General features: G+C 44.1%; 1 protein-coding gene across 1 annotated transcript; it reads left to right on the top strand.

Annotated features, from left to right (window-relative positions):
* The first annotated feature begins 2,052 nt into the window (after positions 1-2,052).
* Positions 2,053-19,342, top strand: LOC140729957 (interferon-inducible GTPase 5-like). Its single transcript, XM_073050128.1, has 2 exons — positions 2,053-2,113; positions 17,134-19,342. The coding sequence occupies exon 2, from the start codon at positions 17,140-17,142 to the stop codon at positions 18,343-18,345; it is 1,206 nt and encodes a 401-aa protein (XP_072906229.1). The 5' UTR covers positions 2,053-2,113; positions 17,134-17,139; the 3' UTR covers positions 18,346-19,342.
* Positions 19,343-22,955: the final 3,613 nt, after the last annotated feature.

The following is a 22,955-nucleotide window of genomic DNA, read 5'->3' on the forward strand; positions in this document are numbered from 1 at the left end:
AAGAGACAGGTGCCCTCCCAGAGTTACCATGTTTTACACAAAGATCCCATTGCACCTCCTCCCGACTCATTCTCAGCGAACAATGTACTAACAGAAGTAAAGCACAGGAAATTTACTTAGAACCCCCATTTGAGTTTGCCAGAGCCTATTTTCGCTGAAGTCTATTGAACAAAAAGCGGGAACAATCTTACACTGCCCTGTTACAACAATATATTCAGTGTTGAGCTGAGCCCAGTTATAAAATAATCCAAAATTCACGTACTTCAACTCGAACTCGAGGGATAGCCACGGCGACGGCCATCTCCATTCTTTCTCCCTAATATAGAATGTGTGATCTCCAAACAATTAGCAAAACAAGGATGGAGACTCATTTCGGGTTGAGTTGATCAGCTGTCTAAAACATTCCACTAATATTCACATGTACAAGCGCACTTTGCAGTGTGTACTATATACCACATTCTTTTTATTACTTGCGCGACTGCCAGTCAATTTGTTGACGTTGTCACATAAATCGTAGCGTGTTGAACAATGTGTCGGTTAAATGCACAAAGGTAGAAGGACTGCGCTCGGTGTTGCCATCTATGGAACTGCGAGCTCGGGTAGCAATTCACAATGGGACTTTCGGCAAATATCTGGGCTATATTTGGTTCACCATGAGTCACGCATTCATGCCAAAGGCACGTGACTGCGGTGTAGGCCTTAGACATTCACTGTATATGGTTGTGCCCAAGAAGAGAGGGGCCTTGTTTGCAATGCAAGGATCTCTGATGTTAGCGGCAGAGGTAGGTAGGATGGAGAAAGCAAGGGGAACATTTCTTCTCATTAGCCAGGGTATAACTGAAAGGAAGGTTTAGATAATTTAAAAAAAACATTGGCCAAGCCACAGTTGGAGTACATCGGTTGTGATCATTTCTAATCTCCACACAACAGGGGAAATGTGACTGCACTGCGGAGGATCACTAGCTTTTGCCTACGATGAAGTGTTTCAGTTGAAGACACATCCTCGGCATAACCTTAATTGGAAGTGAGGAGACTGAAAATATCCTGGATAGACGTGATGAAAATTGAGAGGCATGGATAAGTTCTGTATGAATTTTCCATTTAATCGAGTAGTCAATGATCAGAGTGTACTGGTTTAAGGTTAGAGGGATTCGAAGGAGAACCTATGAACCAGAGAATGACTGGAATCAGGAACCCGCCTTCAAAGTAGGTGGTGGACAAGACACACGTAAACCATGTAATCAATAGTTAGATCAGGACTTGACATACCGAGTCAGTGGCCAGTATGATGGACATCGACTGTCGGATGTGACAGATTGGGCCGAAGAGATGTTTCTCTGGTGTTGAAGTCTTGGAATGCATTATCCTTGCCTCAGTGACGGACTTCACCTGTAACCAGTCGTATTATCGCGATATCTCCAGTAGGACAGATCTCTGTCCATCTGATTCCACAGCAAAACATCCCGCATGTGGTGAAAGCACCAATGCACATACCACTCTGTGCTTGAAACTGCCGCATACTCCATCACTCTACCTGGTCTTACTTCGTAGATCTCAGTAGTAAGTTTCCTGGAGACAGGCCTGATCTCCAATAAATCTGTCCACTTGCGTGAGCAATCTGCAACTCCCCCCACCCCCCCCCCCACGAATCTTTTCGGTGCTGGGACGGCTGCTTCTGGACACTGTGACGGAACATCCCTCGCCAGTTCTCTTCTTGTTACCCTCTGCTCTGCCCCCACCCCCGAGTGAATGTCAGTTTGCCGCTCTCCGCTTCCTTCTGCTGGTCGGAGCCCGGAGCTGAGATGTACAGTATTTCGAATTAGTCTGGACGAAGTGCGAATTTCTGGTGTATCCCTCTGTATCGAAGGGTTGAGGTTCATGGAGCCCTCCCGTGACACATGTTTATTGATGGATCTGGGTAACTGAATATGACGAGAATGTGCCTAAGTCAGTTGAAGGGTGACAGCGCCCATCTAACACAGGCGTGTCCGGGAATAATTTGACATTTATACAGGGAGTGCACAGAACTCGTTTTATTCCAGGTTGAGAGCGGTTAGCAGCGCTTTGGTGCCTTTCTATAAACAGCGGTGACACTGCAGGAAACTCCTCTCAGGTAAATTATTCAAGCCTTTTCAAAGCACTTTACTGACTAGTTCTAAACTTTGAGGTTTTATACTGACGGGTATCTGACCAACCCTGTCAACTGAGGGTTCACCATTCAGAGGGGTCTTCCCCAAGAGTCTCCTCTGCGGAGGGCCGGAAATCCGCGATGACCCACTTCTGCACGTTCTCTTGTCATCATAACTGTACCCTTCCTGTTTCTACACACCCCAATAACCTAGAGTAGCTTCGTTCCGCGTAATTATTATTAAGGTTCGCCAGTCAGTGACTCCGCACTGGCATTGTCGTCATTCCCAGTTGAGGACATCCTTATGGGCCCCTATTAGAGTTAGGAGCACACCACTGTGGGCACAGGGGTGACTATTCCCAGGACTGAAATTGCTCCCATGCAAAGCCAGAGAAAGGGGTTCAATTCTTGCTACCGTATGTAAGGGGTTGGTATGATTTCCCAGAGGCCACGTCGGTGCTCCGGTTTCCTCCCTCATTCTAAGTACATGCACCTAAGTCATGAGCATGCCATGTTGGTGTTGGGACAGTTACTGCACACCAATTGTGTTGGTCGTAGACACAAACGATGGATTTGACTGTATATTACAATGTTTCAACGTACGCGTGACAAATAACGCTAAACGTTAACTTCGTCCTTATTTTACTTAGCTTAATATCGGAGACTATTACAGGGTAGAACTTGTTGAGTGTATTATGGTGGTGGATGGAGGCAGACACATTGGGGATACTGAAGTATTGCTTAGGTAGGTATGTGGATGATAGAAACAGGGAAAGCCGCATATTCTCAGACAGCGTTGGAGCTGTCGTAAATAACGCGTTTTTCCATATATTCTGATGTTTCAATGTGCATTTGATGAATGATCGAATCTAATCTAACTACTTGATGCCTGTAGTGTTGGAGTAAAAGTCTGAGTACTCCCAAAGTTACCGTTATCATTTTTTTAATGGATAGGAAAGGAATTGAGGGTTATGGGCTGAGTGCAGGTAGGTGGGACTAGGTGAGCGTAAGCGTTCGGCACGGACTAGAAGGGCCGATATGGCCTGTTTCCGTGCTGTAATTGTTATATGGTCATTGGTTATATGGTTACTGTCAATTGCGCAACTTCAGAAAATGACCCACTACTTGGTGGATCTCCCGCCCTGTACGGGATCTCTGAATGTGAACCTCTTGGTATGACGTAAGCTCCCTTACTGGTTTTGTTCTTGTTCTCTGTTGTCTCACCCCCCCCCCCACCACACACACCCCTTTAAGATAGTTTCACTTTGTGCAGTACAGCCGCTCTCTGTTCCCATCTGCGGGTCAGGAGCCTCAGCTGATTTTGATGAGACAGTGAATTGTTGCTTATTGTGGAAACCTGCTATGCTATGAATGGTCTCGCTGTACCGACTCGCACATTGTAGACTTCTCCCAGTGAAAATTCTCTTGCCTTTTCTGTTATTGGCCCCCGTTATCCCACCCGCTAAATTAGTCTTTCAATTTAGTCTGGTCGCTGGTCGTTGCCCATGAGGGGTTGGGGTTCCTGGTACGCACGGTGAGCAGATTCGTCGAGATGATTGGATTTCAGGGGAGAGGGGGGAGAATTTGAGTTTGATGGCGCCAATAAAACAATGGTGCAGGAAGAGTTCCTTGGATAATTACTCTCTGATGCGGGAGCGCCTAGAATTGGTTTCAGTTCTGATTAAGAACACTAAGCAACACTTCTGCGTCATTGTGTTAATATTCGTGACGCTGGTAAACTGTTGATATTTTCTCGACTTTCATGTCACTTAACTGAGTATTCCGGTACTTTTCCAGAGATTGCAAACCGATCGGATATCTGTGATAAAACTCGTGGACGTTCATATTGAGTTGGTTTCTCTACGACTGAGCCCTCTGTCAATGACTAGATCCATACTGACTCGTTCTCCCTTTTGCAGGAGATCTTTGTCGTTTCAGCACTTGTCCCCGGTGTTCTATATGTCCAGTGGCACAGTTGCCCTTGGATTGGCAAATTATAAATTTGCTGCTCAGTGCCTGTCCTCTGGGACACTCGCCTGAGTACTTTGGGGCATCTGGGACACTTCCGGGATGCATAGTAAAGTGTTTTTTCTGGCACCATAAAACTATTGTCCCTCGTGTTAGCCATTTCAGCCCTGAGGAAAAGCCTTCGGCTATTCACACGAAGAAAAGGAGAAAAGGCGATGTTCACTCAACTTACTCTCATAAGGCACACTCTCCAATTCAGGCAACACCCGTGTAAATCACCTCTGTACACTCTCTGTATTATCCACCTCCTTCCTGTAGTGAGGTAACCAGTAAGTTGATAGTTTCCTGATTGGTCGGGACATCAAGAGCTATCATGACAGGGCAGGTGTATGGGTTTGAAGTGAATTCATGATCAGCTATGACGAAATGGCGGAGTGGACTCGATGGGGTGAAATGTCTAATTCTGCTCCTATGCCTTTTAATCTTCTGGACAGGGTTCATCAGCCGAGGGCCTGTCATGAGATAATTACGCGGTGTTTAAACCAAATGGTGGATTATGTTCAGTTCTGATCGCTTCACAAGTTTCACATTACCTAACTGAGTAGACCTCCAGTCAGAGAGGCAACCACCTATAACTACTCCTTGTGAAGCCCATGGTCGAATTCAATTTACTAACTCGTCCTGAATGCCAAGCAATTTAACCTTCTTGAACAACCTTGCTAAAGTGTATTTAGACAAAACCACTGCCAATGTTTCATCATCTGGTTACTTTAATATAAGAAGCACGTAGACAAATGCAATTTTTTTATCGATGTACCGTGGAGACCATTCTAAACGGTTGCATCACCGGCTGTTTTGAAGGGGCCACTACACAGCTCGAAAGAGCTATGGAAACTTGTAACCTCAGCCAGCTCTATAATGGTCATCCGCCTCCCCTGCATCGAGGACACCTTCAAAAGGAGATGCTTCATAAACGGAATGTCTGTCATTAATGCCCCCATCATCCAGAACATGCCCTCTTCTCATTGCTGCCGTCAAGGAAGAAGTACAGGAGCCGGCAGGCACATATTCAACATTTCAGGAACAGCTTCTTCCTCTTCGACATCAGGTTTCTGAATGGATTATTAATCTATGAGCATTTCTTGAGTATTTTCCCTCTCTGCAATAATGATTCAATTTAGTTCTTTAGATATACAACTTATTGTAATTTATACTTTTATTGCTATGCATTGCAATCTACTACTGCCGCTAAGCAGCTAGTTTAAAATACGTATATGTCACTGATAATATACCTGATTATGATTTTGTTTTGATTCTGCCTTGGATAGCGTATGCAGATTTAAAGGGATTATCTCTGGATTATCTATCGGGTCCTATAAGGATAGGTTGCTTTTTTTCTCTTTGGGACAGAGGAGGACGAAAAGAGTCTTGATAGAATTGTATAAGATGATAACTGGCATAGATGGAGATGACGGCCTGAGACGGAAATGGAACGAAACCCTTCGTCTGTACTGCAAAAGAATGGGACATAAGCCAGAATAAAAAGCCCTGGGGGGGGCGAGAGGTAACAGCTGCTAGGTGTTATGAGTCTTGTTGAGGGAAAGATGGAAGAAGAGAGTACAGTGGAGCAAGCAATGATGGGATGGAGGTGGTGAACCAGCAGGCTGGTAGTGAAGACGGGGCTGGGAATGAGAAGGGTTGAGAGAGATGGCGGATTGAGGGGAAACAAAGAAGGTGGTAACAGAGCGGGTGGTTACTGTAAATTAGAGAAATCCAAGTTCGAATGTCGGAGACTACCGAAATGGACTATGAATGTTGCTCCTCCAAACGGGAGCACTACCCATAATTCCTTGAAAGAAGTGTCGCGGGTAGGTAGGGTCGTGAACAGATCTTTTCACACATTGGTCTTTCATAGAATCAAAGCTCTGAGTGCAGGAATTCGGCTGTGGCGAGGCCTAATTTATAGTACTGTGTACAGTTCTGGTTGCATACATACAGGAAAGATCACAACAACGTATCAGTAAGATTGAATGGTGCGGAGAAATTTTACAAGGATGATGTTACAATAGTATATGAGATTGAGGTTTCATTGCTTGAGACGATCCCTCAGGCTGGGTGAGACTGGAAATGGATGTCTGAGGTTAAGCGTAAAAGGTGAAATGTCGAAGGGGGTCATTCGGCGGAAATTCTTCACTCATTGTAGAACGAGCAGCAAGCGGAAGCAATTGGAGGGGGGTTTAATTGTAGCAGTTAAAGGAAAGTTTGTGCAGGTACATAGATGGGAAGAGTTTGGAGGGATATAATCCCTTCTCTAGGTAAGTGGGACTAGGCAGAAGATCAGTTGGGCATGGACTGGATGAGCCCAAGGGCAAGTTTCTGTGTTGCAGTACTCGACTTTTGAACGACTGTAAGCCTCTCGACTCAAACATTTGTCACAGGGGTCAGTGCAGGTCTTTTTTCTCTTCGTTATTTACAGTTAGCCATCTCTTTCCTAGGATTTTGTCATCTAATATCGTGGCTACACCAGTTGTAACCCATTCGACGTGTTCGGCGTTCGTAGACTCTCTCCCGCACGCCACTGTTGTAATTACTGTCACCTTCGAGTCATTTTGAATCATTCTGGCAAGTCTCTGATCTCCCCTCTAGGCAGGACGTTTTGCCAGAAGAACAGCCACTCACTGGATTTCTTTTTTTTACTTCTGCACCATTCTCCGTGAACTCTGCTGCCTACAGTGTGCGAAGCCCCCGGGAGATCTGCGGTTTCTGAGGTTGTCAAACCACCCCGCCTGGCTCGAAAAATCACTCCATAATTAAAGTCATTTAGATCATATTTAAACCCTTGTGTTTGGTCTGGACGGTAAGACACTGAGTGTGGTAGAAAAAGGAATCTGGGAGTGCACGTTCCCAATTCGTTGAAAGTTGTACAAACACTTCTGCAAATCTACAGATGCTGGAAATACAAGCAACACACACAATATTCTCGAAGAGCTCAGCAGGCATGGCAGCATCTATGGAAAAGAGTCGCTTCGGCGGGACCAGAAATAAAGTCGAGAACTCGGAGCAAGAAGGTAGGAGAAGGAGAGGTAAAAGTACAAGGTGTCAAGAGAAACTGGGAGGGGGCGGTAAAGTAGAGAGTTCGGAAGTTAATTGGTGAAAGAGATAAAGGGCTGGATGGTAGGAGAGGGTAGAAAGCAATGGAAGAAAGGGAAGGGGTTGGAGCACAGAGGGGAGGTGTTGGGCAGGGCAGGAGATAAAATGAGAGGGAAATAAAAATGGGATAATGAAGGAAGGAACATCATTTACGCCATCAGATTGGACATTACTCAAACAGAATACAAGGTGTTGTTCTTCCAGCTTGAATGTGGCCCCATCATGGCTGTAGAGGAGGCCATGGACTAACATATTGGAATGGGAAGTACAACTGAAATAACTGGCCACCGGCAGATCCAGCTTCTTCTGGCGTAAGAGCTCGGCAAAGCCATTTCTCAATTTGCGACGGGGCTCACCAATATACATAGAGGAAGCCAGAGCAGGGACACCAGATAGAATAGACGGCCCCAACAGATTCACAAGTGAAGTGCCGGCTCACCTGGCAGGACTGTTTGGGTCACTGAATGGTAGTGAGGGAGAAGGTGTTGGGGCAGGTGTGGCACTTGGGCCGCTTGCAAGGATAAACACCAGGGGGAGATCATAGAACCATAGAGCCATAGAACATTACAGCACAGTACAGACCCTTCAGCCCTCCATGTTGTGCCGACCCATATAATCCTTTTTTAAAAAAGTACTAAACCCACACTACCCCATAACACTCTTTTTCTTTCATCCATGTGCCTGTCCAAGAGGCTCTTAAATACCCCTAATGTTTTAGCCTCCCCACCATCCCTGGCAAGTCATTCTAGGCACTCACAACCCTCTGTAAAAATAAAAAAAAACCTACTCTTGATGTCTCCCCTAAACTTCTCTCCATTAATTTTGTACATATGTCCTCTGGTGTTTGCTATTAGTGCCCTGGGAAACGGGTACTGACTATCCACCCTATCTATGCCTCTCATAATTTTGTACACCTCTACCAAGTCTCCTCTCATTCTTCTGCGCTCCAAAGAGAAAAGTCCCAGCTCTGCTAACCTTGCTTCATATGACTTGTTCTCCAAACCAGGCAACATCCTGGTAAATCTCTGCACCCTCTCCATAGCTTCCACATCCTTCCTATAACGAGGTAACCAGAACTGAACACAATACTCTAAGTGCGGTCTCACCAGAGATTTGTGGAGTTGCAACATGACCTCTCTACTCTTGAAATCAATCCCCCTGTTAATGAAGCCTAGCATCCCATAGGCCTTAACTATCCTATCAACCTGCGCAGCGACCTTGAGGGATGTATGGATTTAAACTTCAAGATCCCTTTGTTCATCCACACTCTTAAGTAACTGACCATTAATCCTGTACTCAGTCTTCTGGTTTGTCTTTCCAAAATACATCACCTCATAATTATCTGGATTGAACACCATCTGCCATTTTTCTGCCCAACTCTGCAGCCTGTCTATATCTTCTTGTAACCTTCGACAACCTGCAGCTCCATCCACAACTCCTCCAATCTTTGAGTCATCCGCAAACTTACTCACCCATCCTTCCACCTGTACATCCATGTCATTTATAAAAATCACAAAAAGCAGTGGTCCCAGGACAGATCCCTGCAGCACTCCACTAGTCACTGATCTCCAAGCAGAATACTTTCCTTCCACAACTACCCTATGCTTTCTTCCTTTAAGCCAATTTTTTATCCAAACAGCTAAGGTTTCACTTATCCCATGCCTCATGACTTTCGGGATGAGTCTTTCATGAGGGACCTTGTCAAATGCCTTGCTAAAGTCCATGTAGACCACATCCACTGCCCCACCCTCCATTTCTTTTGTTACCTCTTCAAAAAACTCAATCAGGCTCGTGAGGAGCGATTTTCCCTTTACAAAGCCATGTTGACTATCCATGAGTAGACTGTACTTCTCCAAATGCTTGTAGATCCTATCTTTAAGAATTATTTCCAGTAGTTTGCAGACCACCAATGTAAGACTCACTGGTCTATACTTCCTAGGTTTCTCCCTATTACCCTTTTTAAACAAGGGAACTATATTTGCCATTCTCAAGTCCTCCGGCACTTCCCCTGCAGCCAAAGAGGATTCAAAGATCATAGCTAATGCTCCAGTGATCTCTCAATTCCCACAACAACTTGGGGTGTATCGTATCCAGCCCTGGGGATTTATTAATCTTAATGTTTTTAAGAAGATCCAGCACTTCTTCCTTAATCTCCACATTGTCCAGCATACAGGCCTTCTCTATTTCGACCTCACCCTGATCAAGATCCTTTTCACTTGTGAATACTGAAGTGAAGTATTCATTTAGGACCTCCCCAACCTTCTCTGCCTCCAGGCACATGTTGCACTCTTTATTCTTTAGTGGTCCCACCTTTGTTCTCCTCATCCTCCTGTTCTGCACATATGCATAGAATGCCTTGGGGTTCTCCTTGATCCCACATGCCAAGGCCTTCTCATGCCCCCTTCGAGCTCTCCTAAGTCCTTTAGCTCCTTCCTGGCTACCCTATATTTCTCATCAGCCTCTCCTACTTCCTGCTTATATCTAATATGTGCTTCCTTTTCCCTCTTGACGGGTTGCCTCACGTGTTTCGTCAGCCACGGTTCCCTTTTCCTACCTTTTTTCCTTGCCTCAGTGGGACAAACCTATCCTGAACCCAGCTCAAGTGGTCCCTAAACTTCTCCCACATTACTTCTGTGCTTTCCCCTTTGAACATCTGTTTCCAATTTACTGTTGCTAGTTCCTGCCTCATCCCCTCAAAGTTAGCTCTTCCCCAGTTAAGTACTTTACCATTTCATCTGATTTTATCTCTTTCCATCCCTATGCTGAAGCTAAGGGAGTTGTGGTCACTCTCAACAAAATGCTCCCCCACAAAGAAGTCTGTCACCTGACCAGGTTCATTACCCAGAACTAGATCCAGTATAGCCTGTCCTCTCGTCGTCCAGTCCACATACTGTGTCAGGAATCCTTCTTGAACACACCTGACAAATTCAGCCCCATCTATCCTCCTTGCACTCAGGAGGTGCCAGTCAAAATGAGGGAAGTTGAAATCGCCCATAACTACTACCCTGTATTTTGTGCACCATTCTAAAATCTGCCTACTTATCTGCTCCTTGGTGTCCCAAGGGCTATTTGGGGGCCTATAGACTACTCCCAGCACATATCAGTGTGGAGGGACTAATGGAAAAGAGTTGTATAGTGAGCGATCTGTACAGAAAGCTGAAAGTGAGGCGGGTGGAGTAGGGGTGGGCAGAGAGAAAAAGATGAGCTTGGTGCTGGGATCCAGCAGGAGATGGCAGTTGTTATGTAGAATTATATGCTAGACAAGAAGGCTAGGCAGGTGATGTCACAGGTAGATAGAGTCCTAAAGGAAGCTTCGGGCATGTTGGCCTATATATATCAATGTACTGAGTACAAGTCTTGGGATATTATATTAAAGTTATATAGATGTTGGTGAGGTCTAATTTGGGGTACTGTATGCAGGTTTGGTCACCTACCTACAGGAAAGATATAACTAAGGTTGAAAGAGTACAGAGAAAAGTTACAAATATATTGCTGGGACTGGAGGCCCTGAGTTATAAGGAAAGAATAAATAGGTTAGGACTTTATTCATTAGAATGTAGAAGTTTGAGGAGAGATTTGATAGAGGCATACAAAACTATGAGGGTTCTACATAGAGTAAAGCAAGCAAACTTCATCCACTGAGGATGGATGGGACTACACGCAGAGGTCATGGGTTAAGTGTGAAAGTTGCGAAGTTTAAGTGGAACATGAGGGGAATCTTAGTCACTCAAAGGGTTGTCAGAGTGTGGAGTGAGTTGCCAGCAGAAGTGGTGCATGCGAGCTCAATTTCAACATTTAAGCAAAGTCTGGATAGGTAGATAGAGTAAGGATATTAAGGGCTATGACCCCTGTGCAGATCAATGGGCGCAGGTAGCCTAAATGGTATTGCCATGGACTAGATGAGTCGATGGACCTGTTGCTGCGCCTGATTTTCTATGATTCTATGGCTCGTATTTAGATCACCTGGACAGTAAAGTCACATATGACAGACTACTGTTAATTGACTGCAGCTCTGCACCTAATGCTGCAGTTCTAACCAAACATCACCAATATGAGAGGTCTGCAATGGGATCATTTGCTTCCTAATGGAAAGACAACAACCTTTAATGAAGGGCTGCAGCGTATTAGTCATGATTCTAACCGTAAGGTTGTATCCTCATCCTCTTTCTTTACTCCCCGTGCATTTACAACTGAGTGATTATGTTCTGCTCTACTTCTATCTACAAGTATGCAGATCATTATAATGTGGTGAGGTTCCATCAAATAACAATGAGTCGGAATACAAGGAAGGAGGTAGAGAACTTAGTTACATGGTGTAATAACAACATTTCTGTTAATGTCAGTAAAACAAGTTTTACCAGTCTCGGAACCAAACCAGTCAGACTTATGTAACTAAGAACACCAGATCCCTTTATACATCAGCTTTTCATTCTTCGGGATATGCCACATAGGGATGTGCAGATTATAATTCGTGACTGTATCGCTAGCATCATAACTCTTTGTGCTGTGTGTGGCTATATTTACTGTTTTGTATGCTTTGTTTCTTTTAGCTGTGTATATATGTATGGTTGTATGACAATAAAGTTGAACACAAACTGGAACTTAAGAATCCTGCAAGTAACTGTGAACTGTGCCTTTGCTTTTAATCACCTAAAGTTCACAAATCACATTGGGTTGGATTAAATTCCATCACCATATCTCTATCCAAATCAGAAAATCATCAATATAACGATGAAGGTTAAAGATTAGCATTATTTTTGCATGTACATCGAAGCAATGAAACAAAGTGAAGTTCATCGCTTGGTACTAATGAGCAACACAGTCCAAGGATGTGCTGGGGGCTAGACCGCAATCTTCACTGCGAGTCCATGCCAACATCAGAATCAGAATCAGGTTTAATAACATTGGTACATGTCTGGAAGCAGTACAATTCAATGCTTGATAATATAGGAAAAAGGAAAATGCATTACAATAGGTATATATAAGCATATCAAATAGTTAAATAAGTAGTGCAAAAACAAAAATAGAAATGTGAGATAGTGTTCATAGTTTCAATGTCTATTCAGAAATCGGATGGCAAAGGGAAAGAAGCTGCTTCCAAGTCACTCAGTGAGTGTCTTCAGGCTCCTGTACCTCCTTCCTGACAGTAACAATGAGAAAATTGTATATCTTGGTGGTCAGGTCCTTAATGATGGACGTCAAATTTCTGAGGCACTGCTCCCTGATGATGTCTTGGATAAGACGTGGGTTAGTACCCATGATGGAGCTGACTAATGTTACCACTTTCTGCAGCTTACTTCGATCCTGTGCAGTAGCCCCCACCCTATACCAGACGGTGATGTAGGCAATCAGAGTTATTTCCATGGTACATCTGTAGAAATTTATCAAGTTTTAAGGTAATATTTCGAAGCTCCTCAAACCCCTAATGAAGTATAACCGCTGTCTTGCCTTCTTTATAGTTGCATCGATATGCTGGACCAGCTTAGCAACTCAGATGTTAACACCCAAGAACTTGAAGTTTCTCACTCTCTCCACTTCTGCCCGCTTTATAAGGATTGCTGTGTGTTCCCTCCTCTTACCCTTTCTGGAGTCCATAATCAGTTCTTTGGTCTTAGTACCGCTGAGTGTATGATTGTTGCTGTTACACCACTTAACTAGCTGGTATATCTCACTCCTGTATGCCCTCTCATCCCTATCTGAGATTCTGCCGACAATCATCAGAAAATCTGTAAATGGTAATTGAGCAGAAACGAGTCATATAATCATGGTGGTAGAGACAGTAGAACAGTGGTGTAAGCACACATCCCTGAGGTGGGACAGTCTTGATTGGCAGCGAGGTAGAGATGTTCTTGCCAATCCATAAGTTACGATAATATATAGGAGCAGAAGCAGGCCATTTGGCCCATCGAGACTGTTCTGCCATTCAAGCATGGGCTGATCCAATTCTTCCCGTCATCCACACTCCCCTGCCATCTCCCCATAGCCTTTCACACCCTGGCTAATCAAGAACTTATCTATCTCTGCCATAAATGCAGCCCATGACTTGGCCTCCACAGCACCTGGTGGCAAAAAATTCCACAGATTTACCATCCTCTGACTAAAGTAATTTCTCCACATCTCTGTTCTACATGGACATCCTTCAATCTTGAAGTTGTACCCACCTGTCCTAGACTTCCCTACCATTGGAAATAACTTTGCCATGTCTAATCTGTTCAGGCCTTCTAACATTTCAAATGTTTCTATGAGATCCCCTCTCATTCCACTGAACTCCAGAGAATACAACACAACAGCTGCCAGACGTTCCTCATACGGTAACCCTTTCATTCTTGGAATCATTCTCGTGAATCTTCTCTGAAACCACTCCAATGTCAGTATATCTTTTCTAAAATAAGGAACCCAAAACTGCACACAATACTCCAAGTGTGGACACACGAGCACCTTATCGAGCCTCAACATCACATCCCTGCTCTAATGTTCTAACCCTCCAGAAATGAATGCCAACATTGCATTTGCCTTCTTCACCACTGACTCAACCTGGAGGTTAAGCTTTAGGGTATCTTGCATAAGGACTCCCAAGTCCCCTCGCATCTCTGCATTTTGAATGCTTTTCCCATCCAAATAATAGTCTGCCCGTTTATTTCTTCCACCAAAGTGCATGATCATACACTTTACAACATTGTATTTCATTTGCCACTTCTTGGTCCATTCTGCCGATCAGCCAATGCTCCACCCATGCTAGTAACTCCCCTGTAATTCCATAGGACCTTATCTTGCTAAGCAGTCTCATGTGCGACACCTTGTCAAAGGTCTTCTGAAAATCCAAGTACACACAATCTACTACATCTCCTTTGTCCACCCTTCTTGTAATTTCCACAAAGCAATGCAGTGGGCTAGTCAGGCAGGATTTTCCTTTCAGGAAAGGGTTTGGCCTATCTTGTCATGTGCCTCCAAGTACTCTGTAATCTCATCCCGAAAAATCCCACAACCTCCCAACCAATGATGTCATGGCAACAGGTCATAGTTTCCCTTCTGCTGCCTCCCACCCTTCATAAATAGTGGAGTATCATTTACAATTTTCCATTCATCCGCTACAATGCCAGAATCTATTGATTCTGGAAAGATCATTGTTAATGTCTCCGCAATCTCTCCAGCTACTGCCTTCAGTATCCGAGGGTGCATTCCAGCAGGTCCAAGAGATTTATCCACCTTCAGAACATTAAGCTTCCTGAGCACCTTATCAGTCATAAATTTCACTGCACAAACTTCACTTTCTTAACACTCATGAATGTCCAATGTACTGCAGGTATGTTCCACTGTGAAGACTGATGCAAAATGCACATTCAGTTCCTCTGCCATCTCTGTGACTGACATTACAATATCTCCATCATCATTCTCTATTTGACCTATATCTACCTTCAATTCTCTTTCACTCTTTATATACTTAAAAAAGCATTTAGCATCTTCTTTGATATTAGTCGCCAGCTTCCTCTCATAATTCATCTTTTCCTTCTGAATGACCTTAGTTTCCATCGGTAAATTTTTTAACAGCTTCCCAATCCTCTATTTTCCCACCAGCTCTGGCTACCTTGTATGCTCTCTCTTTTGCTTTAACTTTGGCTCTTGTCAGCCACGGTAGTGTCCTTCTTACATTCAAAAATTTGTTTTTATTTGAAATAAGTCATGGCACTTCTCACATTTTTTGCAGAAACTCCAGCCATTCCCGCTCTGCTGTCCTTCCTGCTAGTTTCTCTTTCCCATCAACCTTGGCCAGTTCCTCTCTCATGCCATTGTAATTGTCCTTATTTCACAGAAATACCGACACATTGGAATTTAGTTTCTCCCTCTCAAATTTCAAAGTAAACTTGATCATATTGTGATCATTGTTCCCTAAGGGTTCCTTAACCTTAAGCTCACTTATCACCTCCAGATCACTACATAACACCCAATCTAGCACGGCCAATCCCCTAGTGGGCTCAACAACAAACTGTTCTAAAAAACCATCCCTTAGACATTCTACAAATTCTCTCCCTTAAGGTCCAGTACTGGCCTCGTTTTCCCAATCCACTCTCATGTTAAAATCACCAATGATTATCATGACATTGCCCTCTGACACGCGTTTTGTATCCCCTGCTGTAATTTGTAATCCACATAGGAACATATAGAAAACCTACAGCACAATGCAGGCCCTTTGGCCCACTAAGTTGTGCCGAACATGTCCCTACCTAAGAAGAAATTACTAGAAGAAAATACAGCCCTCTATTTTTCTAAGCTCCATGTACCTATCCAAAAGTTCCCTATCATATCCACCTCCACCACCATTCCATGCACTCACCACTCTCTGAGTAAAAAATTACCCCTGACATCTCCTCTGTACCTACTCCCCAGCATCTTAAACCTAAGCCCTCTTGTGGCAACCATTTCAGCCCTGGAAAAAAACCTCTCACTATCCACATGATCTCCTCTTATACTGTACACCTCTATCAGGTCACCTCTCATCCTCCTCGCTCCAAGGAGAAAAGGCCAAGTTCACTCAACCTATTCTCATAAAGCATGCTCCCCAATCCAGACAACATACTTGTAAAACTTCTCTGCACACTTTCTATTGTTTCTATCCTTCCTGTAGTGAGCCAACCAGAACCGAGCACAGTACTCCAAGTGGAGTCTGACCAGGATCATATATAGCTGCAACATTACCTTACGGCTCCTAAATTCAATTCCACGATTGATGAAGGCCAATACACCGTACGCCTTCTTAACCACTGAGTCAACCTGTGCAGCTGTTCTGAGCATCCTATGGACTCGAACCCCAAGATCCTTCTGATCCTCCACACTACCAAGAAGTTTTACCATTAATACTATATTCTGCCATCATATTTGACCAACCAAAATGAACCACTTCACACTCATCTGGGTTGAACTCTATCTGTCACTTCTCAGCCCAGTTTTGCATCCTATCAATGTCCCACTGTAACCTCTGACAGCCCTCCACACTATCCACAACACCTACCTTTGTGTCATCAGCAAACTCCACTTCCTCATCCAGGTCACTTACAAAAATCACGAAGAGTAAGTGTCCCAGAACAGATCCCTGAGGCACCCCACTGGTCACCAACCTCCATGCAGAATATGGCTCGTCTACAAGCACTCTTTGCCTTCTGTGGGCAAGCCAGTTCTGGATCCACAAAGCAATGTCCCCTTGGGTCCCATGCCTGACCTACTTTCTCAATAAGCCTTGCATTGGGTACCTTATCAAATGTCTGTGAAAGTAGTCATCCAACCATTCATATTTTTCCATGCACATCTTATCACAGCCATGTTATAACAACTTGACCCAAATTGCACATAGAACACTAGGGGTTTTTCTATCTCCTTGTACTGCTGTAATATGACAGATCAGGTGAATGCAAGCATGCCGACTGTCTAAGTCACTGCCCTGTCTACCTGTGGTGCCATTTTCAGGGAATTCCCAATCACCGTGACTACCCTGCACTACTTGTATTACTAAAATGAATCACTTTGCACACAACCGGAATAAATTCTGTCTGCCATTCCTTGGCCAATCTTCCCAGGTGATCTACATTCTGCTGTAATCATAGACAACCTTATTTGCTCTCCACTGTACCGCCAATATGTCTGTCATTGACTGTTAGCGAACATACTAACTACATTCTCGTGCAAATGGCTAATATTATTGACAAGAAGCAGGGAACATGTGAAACACCACAATTTGCAAAACTCCAATCAGAAAATGAGTCTCCATTACCAAATACTGTCTTCTCCCACCATGTCAATTTTCAATCTACTTGGCTCACACACTCTTCTGATAACCGTTCTGATAGCCCATTTACCAGCATTCCCGAAATAATAAACACGCTTTCTACTTTCAGTGAGCAATGGCTGGCATTCACTACAACTCAGGGCTGGCGGCTGCTGATCTCCATGAAGGTGAGAAGAGTCTCCAATCAGTAGTCAAGAGCAAATCAAAGCAGTTCACCAATGTACTCCTTCGGATTGCGATAATGGGTGAATCTGCGACGGGAAAATCAACACTTATCAATGCTCTGCTTGGGTTGGAGGAAAATGATGAAGGGACCTCCCCAGTCATCTGTACAGAGAATGCTACTGGAATAACATCTTACCCCCATCCTACCCTCCCTAACGTCCAGTACTATGACTTCCCTGGGCTGAACACGCCCTGGTTCCCATTGCAAAAGTTAATGAAGGAGACGAAGTTTACCCAGTATGATTTGTTCATCATTGTAACCGATGGTCGGTTTGCGGAGAGTGACCAGTTACTCGCCAAGCTGCTGAAGAAGGTGGGTAAACAATTCTATCTGGTGCGGTCCAAGATCGACGACACTGTCAGGTCGGAGAGCCGGAAGAAGAGTTACAACCAGGAAGAGATGCTCCAGAGAGTGAGGAAAGAGTACACCTCCTCACTACAGGCATCAGAAGTACAGAATCCCCGAGTTTTCCTCTGTTCCGCATTTAATCCGGATTGGTACGATTTTCCTGCGTTAAGGGAAACCGTGGTGTCCAATCTATCAGAAGCACAGAAGAGTTTGTACCTGGCGGCGCTCCCCTACACATCCGATGTGGCTTTACAGAGAAAACGTAATGTTCTACAGCGTTACGTGCTGATTCTGTCCGTCATGTCAGGGGTTATCGGTGCAGTTAACATGCTGTTTTGTCCACTTCCCTCTGACCTGGTTATCATTGCCTTGGGTATCCAATTCTGTCGGAGGTATATGGGTCTGGACAATAGGTCCCTCGACAAACTGGCTGAGAGAGTGGGGACAAGTGTGCCGGAGCTGTGGAATGACATAGAGCACAAATTTCTGTTTGGGGATACCACCATGGAGGATCTAATGCTGATAATGCCGGTGGCACTGGTACTTTCCGGGGCCAAATGGCACATGGGAGCCAACTGGCTCTTTGGGCCCATTCTCGGTTCCATTGTGGGTGGCACACTGTCCTTTGGCCTGACGCTACTGATGCTGAAAAATTCACTGGATGTAATGGTTGAGTCAGCTGAAACAATCATGCAAAATGCAGAGGCAGCAGCTTCTACAGTTCCGAGTAAAGGTGAAAGTTACTAACTGCTATTGCCAGGGTGCCCCCTTCTACCGTAACCACATGGGGTAATGCCGTTAAACACTTGTGCAAGGAAAATCCCCCATACTGCCTTCACCCAAAAGATTAATCCTCTTACCCCCTGTACCAAAAGGCTTTCTTGTTTCTCTACATTGTTTGCTTATACTTGTTCCTATACCCGGGGGATTATCCTTGTCAACCCCTCCCACGTAATGCACTATGGAACCTTGTTCTAATGCACATCCTTGTCACACCATCGTGATAACTACTATTCCAAGTCCAGTACCTTTCTGGTACCCCATGCCCATCTGGATAAGAAATTCTGCAGATGCTGGAAATCAAGGGGAACATACACGTAAAATGCTGCATGAATTCAGCAGGTCAGGCAGCAACTATGCAGGAGAATAAACAATAGCTGTTTTGGAATAAAGCCCTTCACCGGCACACTTGTTGATCTTCACTCTGCCTGTGTCCAAGTGTATCCTGTTACCCCTGTAATGAGGATTAAACCTGTTACCTCCGGGTCCAGAAGTTGTTTCTCCACAATTGATGCCTGGACGAATGAATAGGCCACAACCTCCTGGTTTATTTCTGATTTCCGTCATCTGCAGCACTTTGCCTCAGAATTAGATTAGATTATGAGGACACTCAGTCCTCGTTTATTGTCATTTAGAAATGCGTGCATTAAGAAATGATACAATGTTCCTCCAGGGTGATACAGAATGCCACACAAATTAATTTAGGATCAAACTTCCTGGTATAGATATTTAATATTCTCGTCTAAGCAGCATTGTTTCTTGTCTGGTCATTAGTTTGGAGGAGGATTATGGTGGATGGAGCCCAGCTCAGGGTAGAAGGGCTGAATGTCCTGTTTACTCATGCTTAGTTTGCAAATCACACCCATATGGTAGCTTTATGTCCTGTTGCTCCATGCATACTTCTTCATTGCTTCCAAGGTGTGTTTACTATTGCCTTGATGACTTTCTTGATTCCAAGGGCAGAAGCCTCAAAGGTTGTTTCCTAATGGGCAACCGGATGCACAATCCAGTAAACTGTGGATCACCCACACAAATCCCACATTGGGTTGAATTATTCAGCTCAATAAATTTAAATTCTCCACTTAAGTTAGAATTTGAAATCAGTCTCTTACATTACATAGTCCAAGTCTCGACCAGTCGCTAAATCTGAAAACTGCTGCGCACAGGTCCTTCATCATAGTCAAATATAATATTTTTCTTCTGTAAAATGTTGATGTACATACTTCTGAATTATTATTAAAATTTAATCCAGAAGCCTAAAAGATTCTTGTCCCATGGAAATCCGGACGCATAATCTAGGAAGCTCGGTTCAACAAAGTAGGGTAACGGTTATCATAGTTCGTATTACAGCGCCAGCGACTGGGGTTAATTTCCCGAAGTGGTCTGTAAGTTAGTACATTTTCCTGTGATTGCGTGGGTTTTCTCTGGCTACTGCGGTTTTCTCCTACATTCCAAAATCGTACGGATTGATAGGTTCATTTGACACCATTCTGCATCTCTAAAAATGAAGTGAATCGCCCACACGTCAATGACAAAACATGTCGCTCTGTGAATTTAAGTTCCTCAGCCCATCTGAGATTTGAAGTCATCCTGCTGAATAATTTAGTCCAAGACTCAATCCCAGTCTGTAAACTGGTGTGCACACATCCTTTATGATCATGCTATATATTATATTTTTTCTCCTTATGTAAAATTTTGATGTACGTCTGAATAGTGATTTGATGTTGTGACAGAAGGAAGCAACTGCCTCTCAGTCAGTGCCCATTCTTCATAAATAGCAATTAATTCCATTAACCTCCATGAATCCCGGTCTCCAGTATAACCATGTGACTCTGTATATAAGGGATGAGAGGGAAGGGTCAGGTCAACATTCAGAGGTATTACTGAATTGAACACCGCAGGAATATGGGCAGGTAACGCTATCAGCCCATTTAGTCAGTGCTGAATTATTAATCTATGGAGTCCCATTAAGACCTGCACTTGAAACATGCTTTTCCCAAACTTCTCTACATGTTCAAATCAAAACTGCATCCGTCACTTCAGCTGGTACCTCATACTATACCCACACCATCCAAGCTGTGAAGAAGCCCGCCCCCCTCCTCCCACAGGTTCCCATTAAACATCTCAACTTTCACATTTCTAGCTCTGGTATCCCTCAACCTTGGGAAAAAATGCTTACATTTGCTCTATATATGCCACTCGTTATTTTGTGTACATCAACTCAGTAAGAGTTGAGTGTTCTAAATATTTTTGCTACTATATAGGGCCTTTCATGCTATGGTGAGATACATCACACTCCTCGATGTTGCTCCGCACTCAATCTACACATTTGCCAAGTTATCTCAATGTCAGGAGTGACTCAATCGCTCCACTAAATCACTGTATCTGCATCAAAATCGATAAACCCCATCTTGATGGATCCACTTGCTCTGAATAGGTCTGTCCATGATGGCTTTGGTATCGAGTAGATCCAGAGTCTTAATACTGCATAACTGCGGGACACTGTGAACCATCAGAAATATTTCCCAGCACAATCAGTAACCTTACAACCCAGTATAGGTTCACTCACCATTACTGTTCTGGCAGATCCTCACATGTCACTAGTGTTGAGGCAGGTGATCAGCCTGGGAACGATTATGTCTATGTGTCAAACTCAAAATAACCTTGCACAGAACTGAAGCATGAACCTCACAAAGATACAACAGATCATGAGACAATCAGATTTAGGAGCAGAATTTAGCCATTTCGCCCATCATGGCTTCCCCATCACAACATCATTGCTGATCTATTTTCCCATGATCCTCCCTATACTGACTAATCATGAGCCTATCATAGAAACATAGAAAACCTATAGCACAATGCACAATGCAGCTCCTTTAGACCACAATGCTGTGCCAAACATGTACATACTTACTTTACAAGGCTTATTGAGAAAGTAAGGAGGCATGGGGTCCAAGGGGACATTGCTTTGTGGATCCAGAACTGGCTTGCCCACAGAAGGCAAAGAGTGGTTGTAGATGGGTCATATTCTACATGGAGGCCAGTGACCGGTGGTGTGCCTCAGGGATCTGTTCTGGTACCCCTTCTCTTGGTGATTTTTATAAATGATCTGGATGAGAAAGTGGAGGGATGGGTTAGTAAATTTGCTGATGACACAAAGTTTGGGGGTGTCGTGGATAGTGTTGAGGGCTGTCAGAGGTTACAGCGGGACATCAATAGGATGCAAAACTGGGCTGAGAAGTGGCAGATGGAGTTCAATCCAGATAAATGAGAGGTGGTTCATTTTGGTCAGCCAAATATGATGGCAGTATATAGTATTAATAGTAAGGCAGTGTGGAGGATCAGAGGAATCTTGGGATCTGAGTGCATAGGACACTCAAAACTGCTGCGTAGGTTTTCTCTGTGGTTAAGAAGGCATCGGTGCATTAGCCTTCATCAAACATGCAATTGAGGTTAGGAGCCGAGAGGTAATGTTGCAGCTGTACAGGACCCTGGTCAGACCCCACGGAGTACTGTGCTCAGTTCTGGTCACCTCACTACAGGAAGGATGTGGAATCCATAGAAAGGCTGCAGAGGAGATTTACAAGGATGTTGCCTGGATTGGGGAGTGTGCCTTATGAAAATAAGTTGAGTGCACTCTGCCTTTTCTCCTTGGAGCGACAGAGGATGAGAGGTGACATGATAGAGGTGTATAAGATGATGAGAGGCATTAATCATGTGGATAGTTGGAGGCTTTTTCCCAGGGCTGAAATGGCTAGCATGAGAGGGTACAGTTTTAAGGTGCTTTGAAGTAGGTACAGAGCAGATGTCAGGAGTAAGATTTTTTTTTCCGCAGAGACTGGTGAGTGCGTGGAATGGACTGCCATGACAGTGGTGGAGGCAGATACGATAGGGCGATAGGGATCTTTAACAGACTGTTGGATAGGTACATGGAGCTTAGAAAAATAGAGAGCTATGAGTAACCCTATAGGAAATTTCTAATGTAAGGACATGTTCGGCACAGCTTTGTGGGCCGAAGGGCCTGTATTGTGCTGTAGGTTTCCTATGTTCCTATGTTTCTAATTAAAGTTGGCCACAGGTGTCCCATCAGTTTGTTTGCTTGGACCAAGTTTGGACATGTTCAGTGAAGGACTATCAAAGCAACGCAAATAGAAACAATTGACTTGGGCTTTCCTGCGGTTTCACATTTGCTACAACTGGGGGCCCAGAGAAATCCTGATAGATTTAAATCCACGACAACTTTTGGAAATACTCGATAACGTGCTGCAAAACTAGTCAGAATGCAAACATACAGAGTACAGTATCTGGATAACACAGAAAATGCTGGATTCTGGTTAGACAGCATATATGGAAATGAATAAACAGTCAACACTTCGGACCCAGATCCTTCTTCAGGACTAAGGTTTTGGAGAGAATAAAATGTGGGTTGAGGGGAAAGAGGCTAACTGGAAAGTGACAGGTGAAACCAGGTGGGTGACAAGGTCACGGGCTGGAGAAGCTAGAATGTGATGAGAGAGCAGAGTGCAACACAGGAAAGAGGAAATGAGGGGGCATCCCAGGTGTAGGTAATCAGCAGG

The sequence above is a fragment of the Hemitrygon akajei genome, chromosome 7, assembly GCF_048418815.1.
Source record: "Hemitrygon akajei chromosome 7, sHemAka1.3, whole genome shotgun sequence".
NCBI classification, from domain to species: domain Eukaryota; kingdom Metazoa; phylum Chordata; class Chondrichthyes; order Myliobatiformes; family Dasyatidae; genus Hemitrygon; species Hemitrygon akajei.

Excerpts from the sequence above, each read along its gene's own strand:
- LOC140729957 (XM_073050128.1), top strand. The coding sequence starts at position 17,140 with ATGGCTGGCATTCACTACAACTCAGGGCTGGCGGCTGCTGATCTCCAT.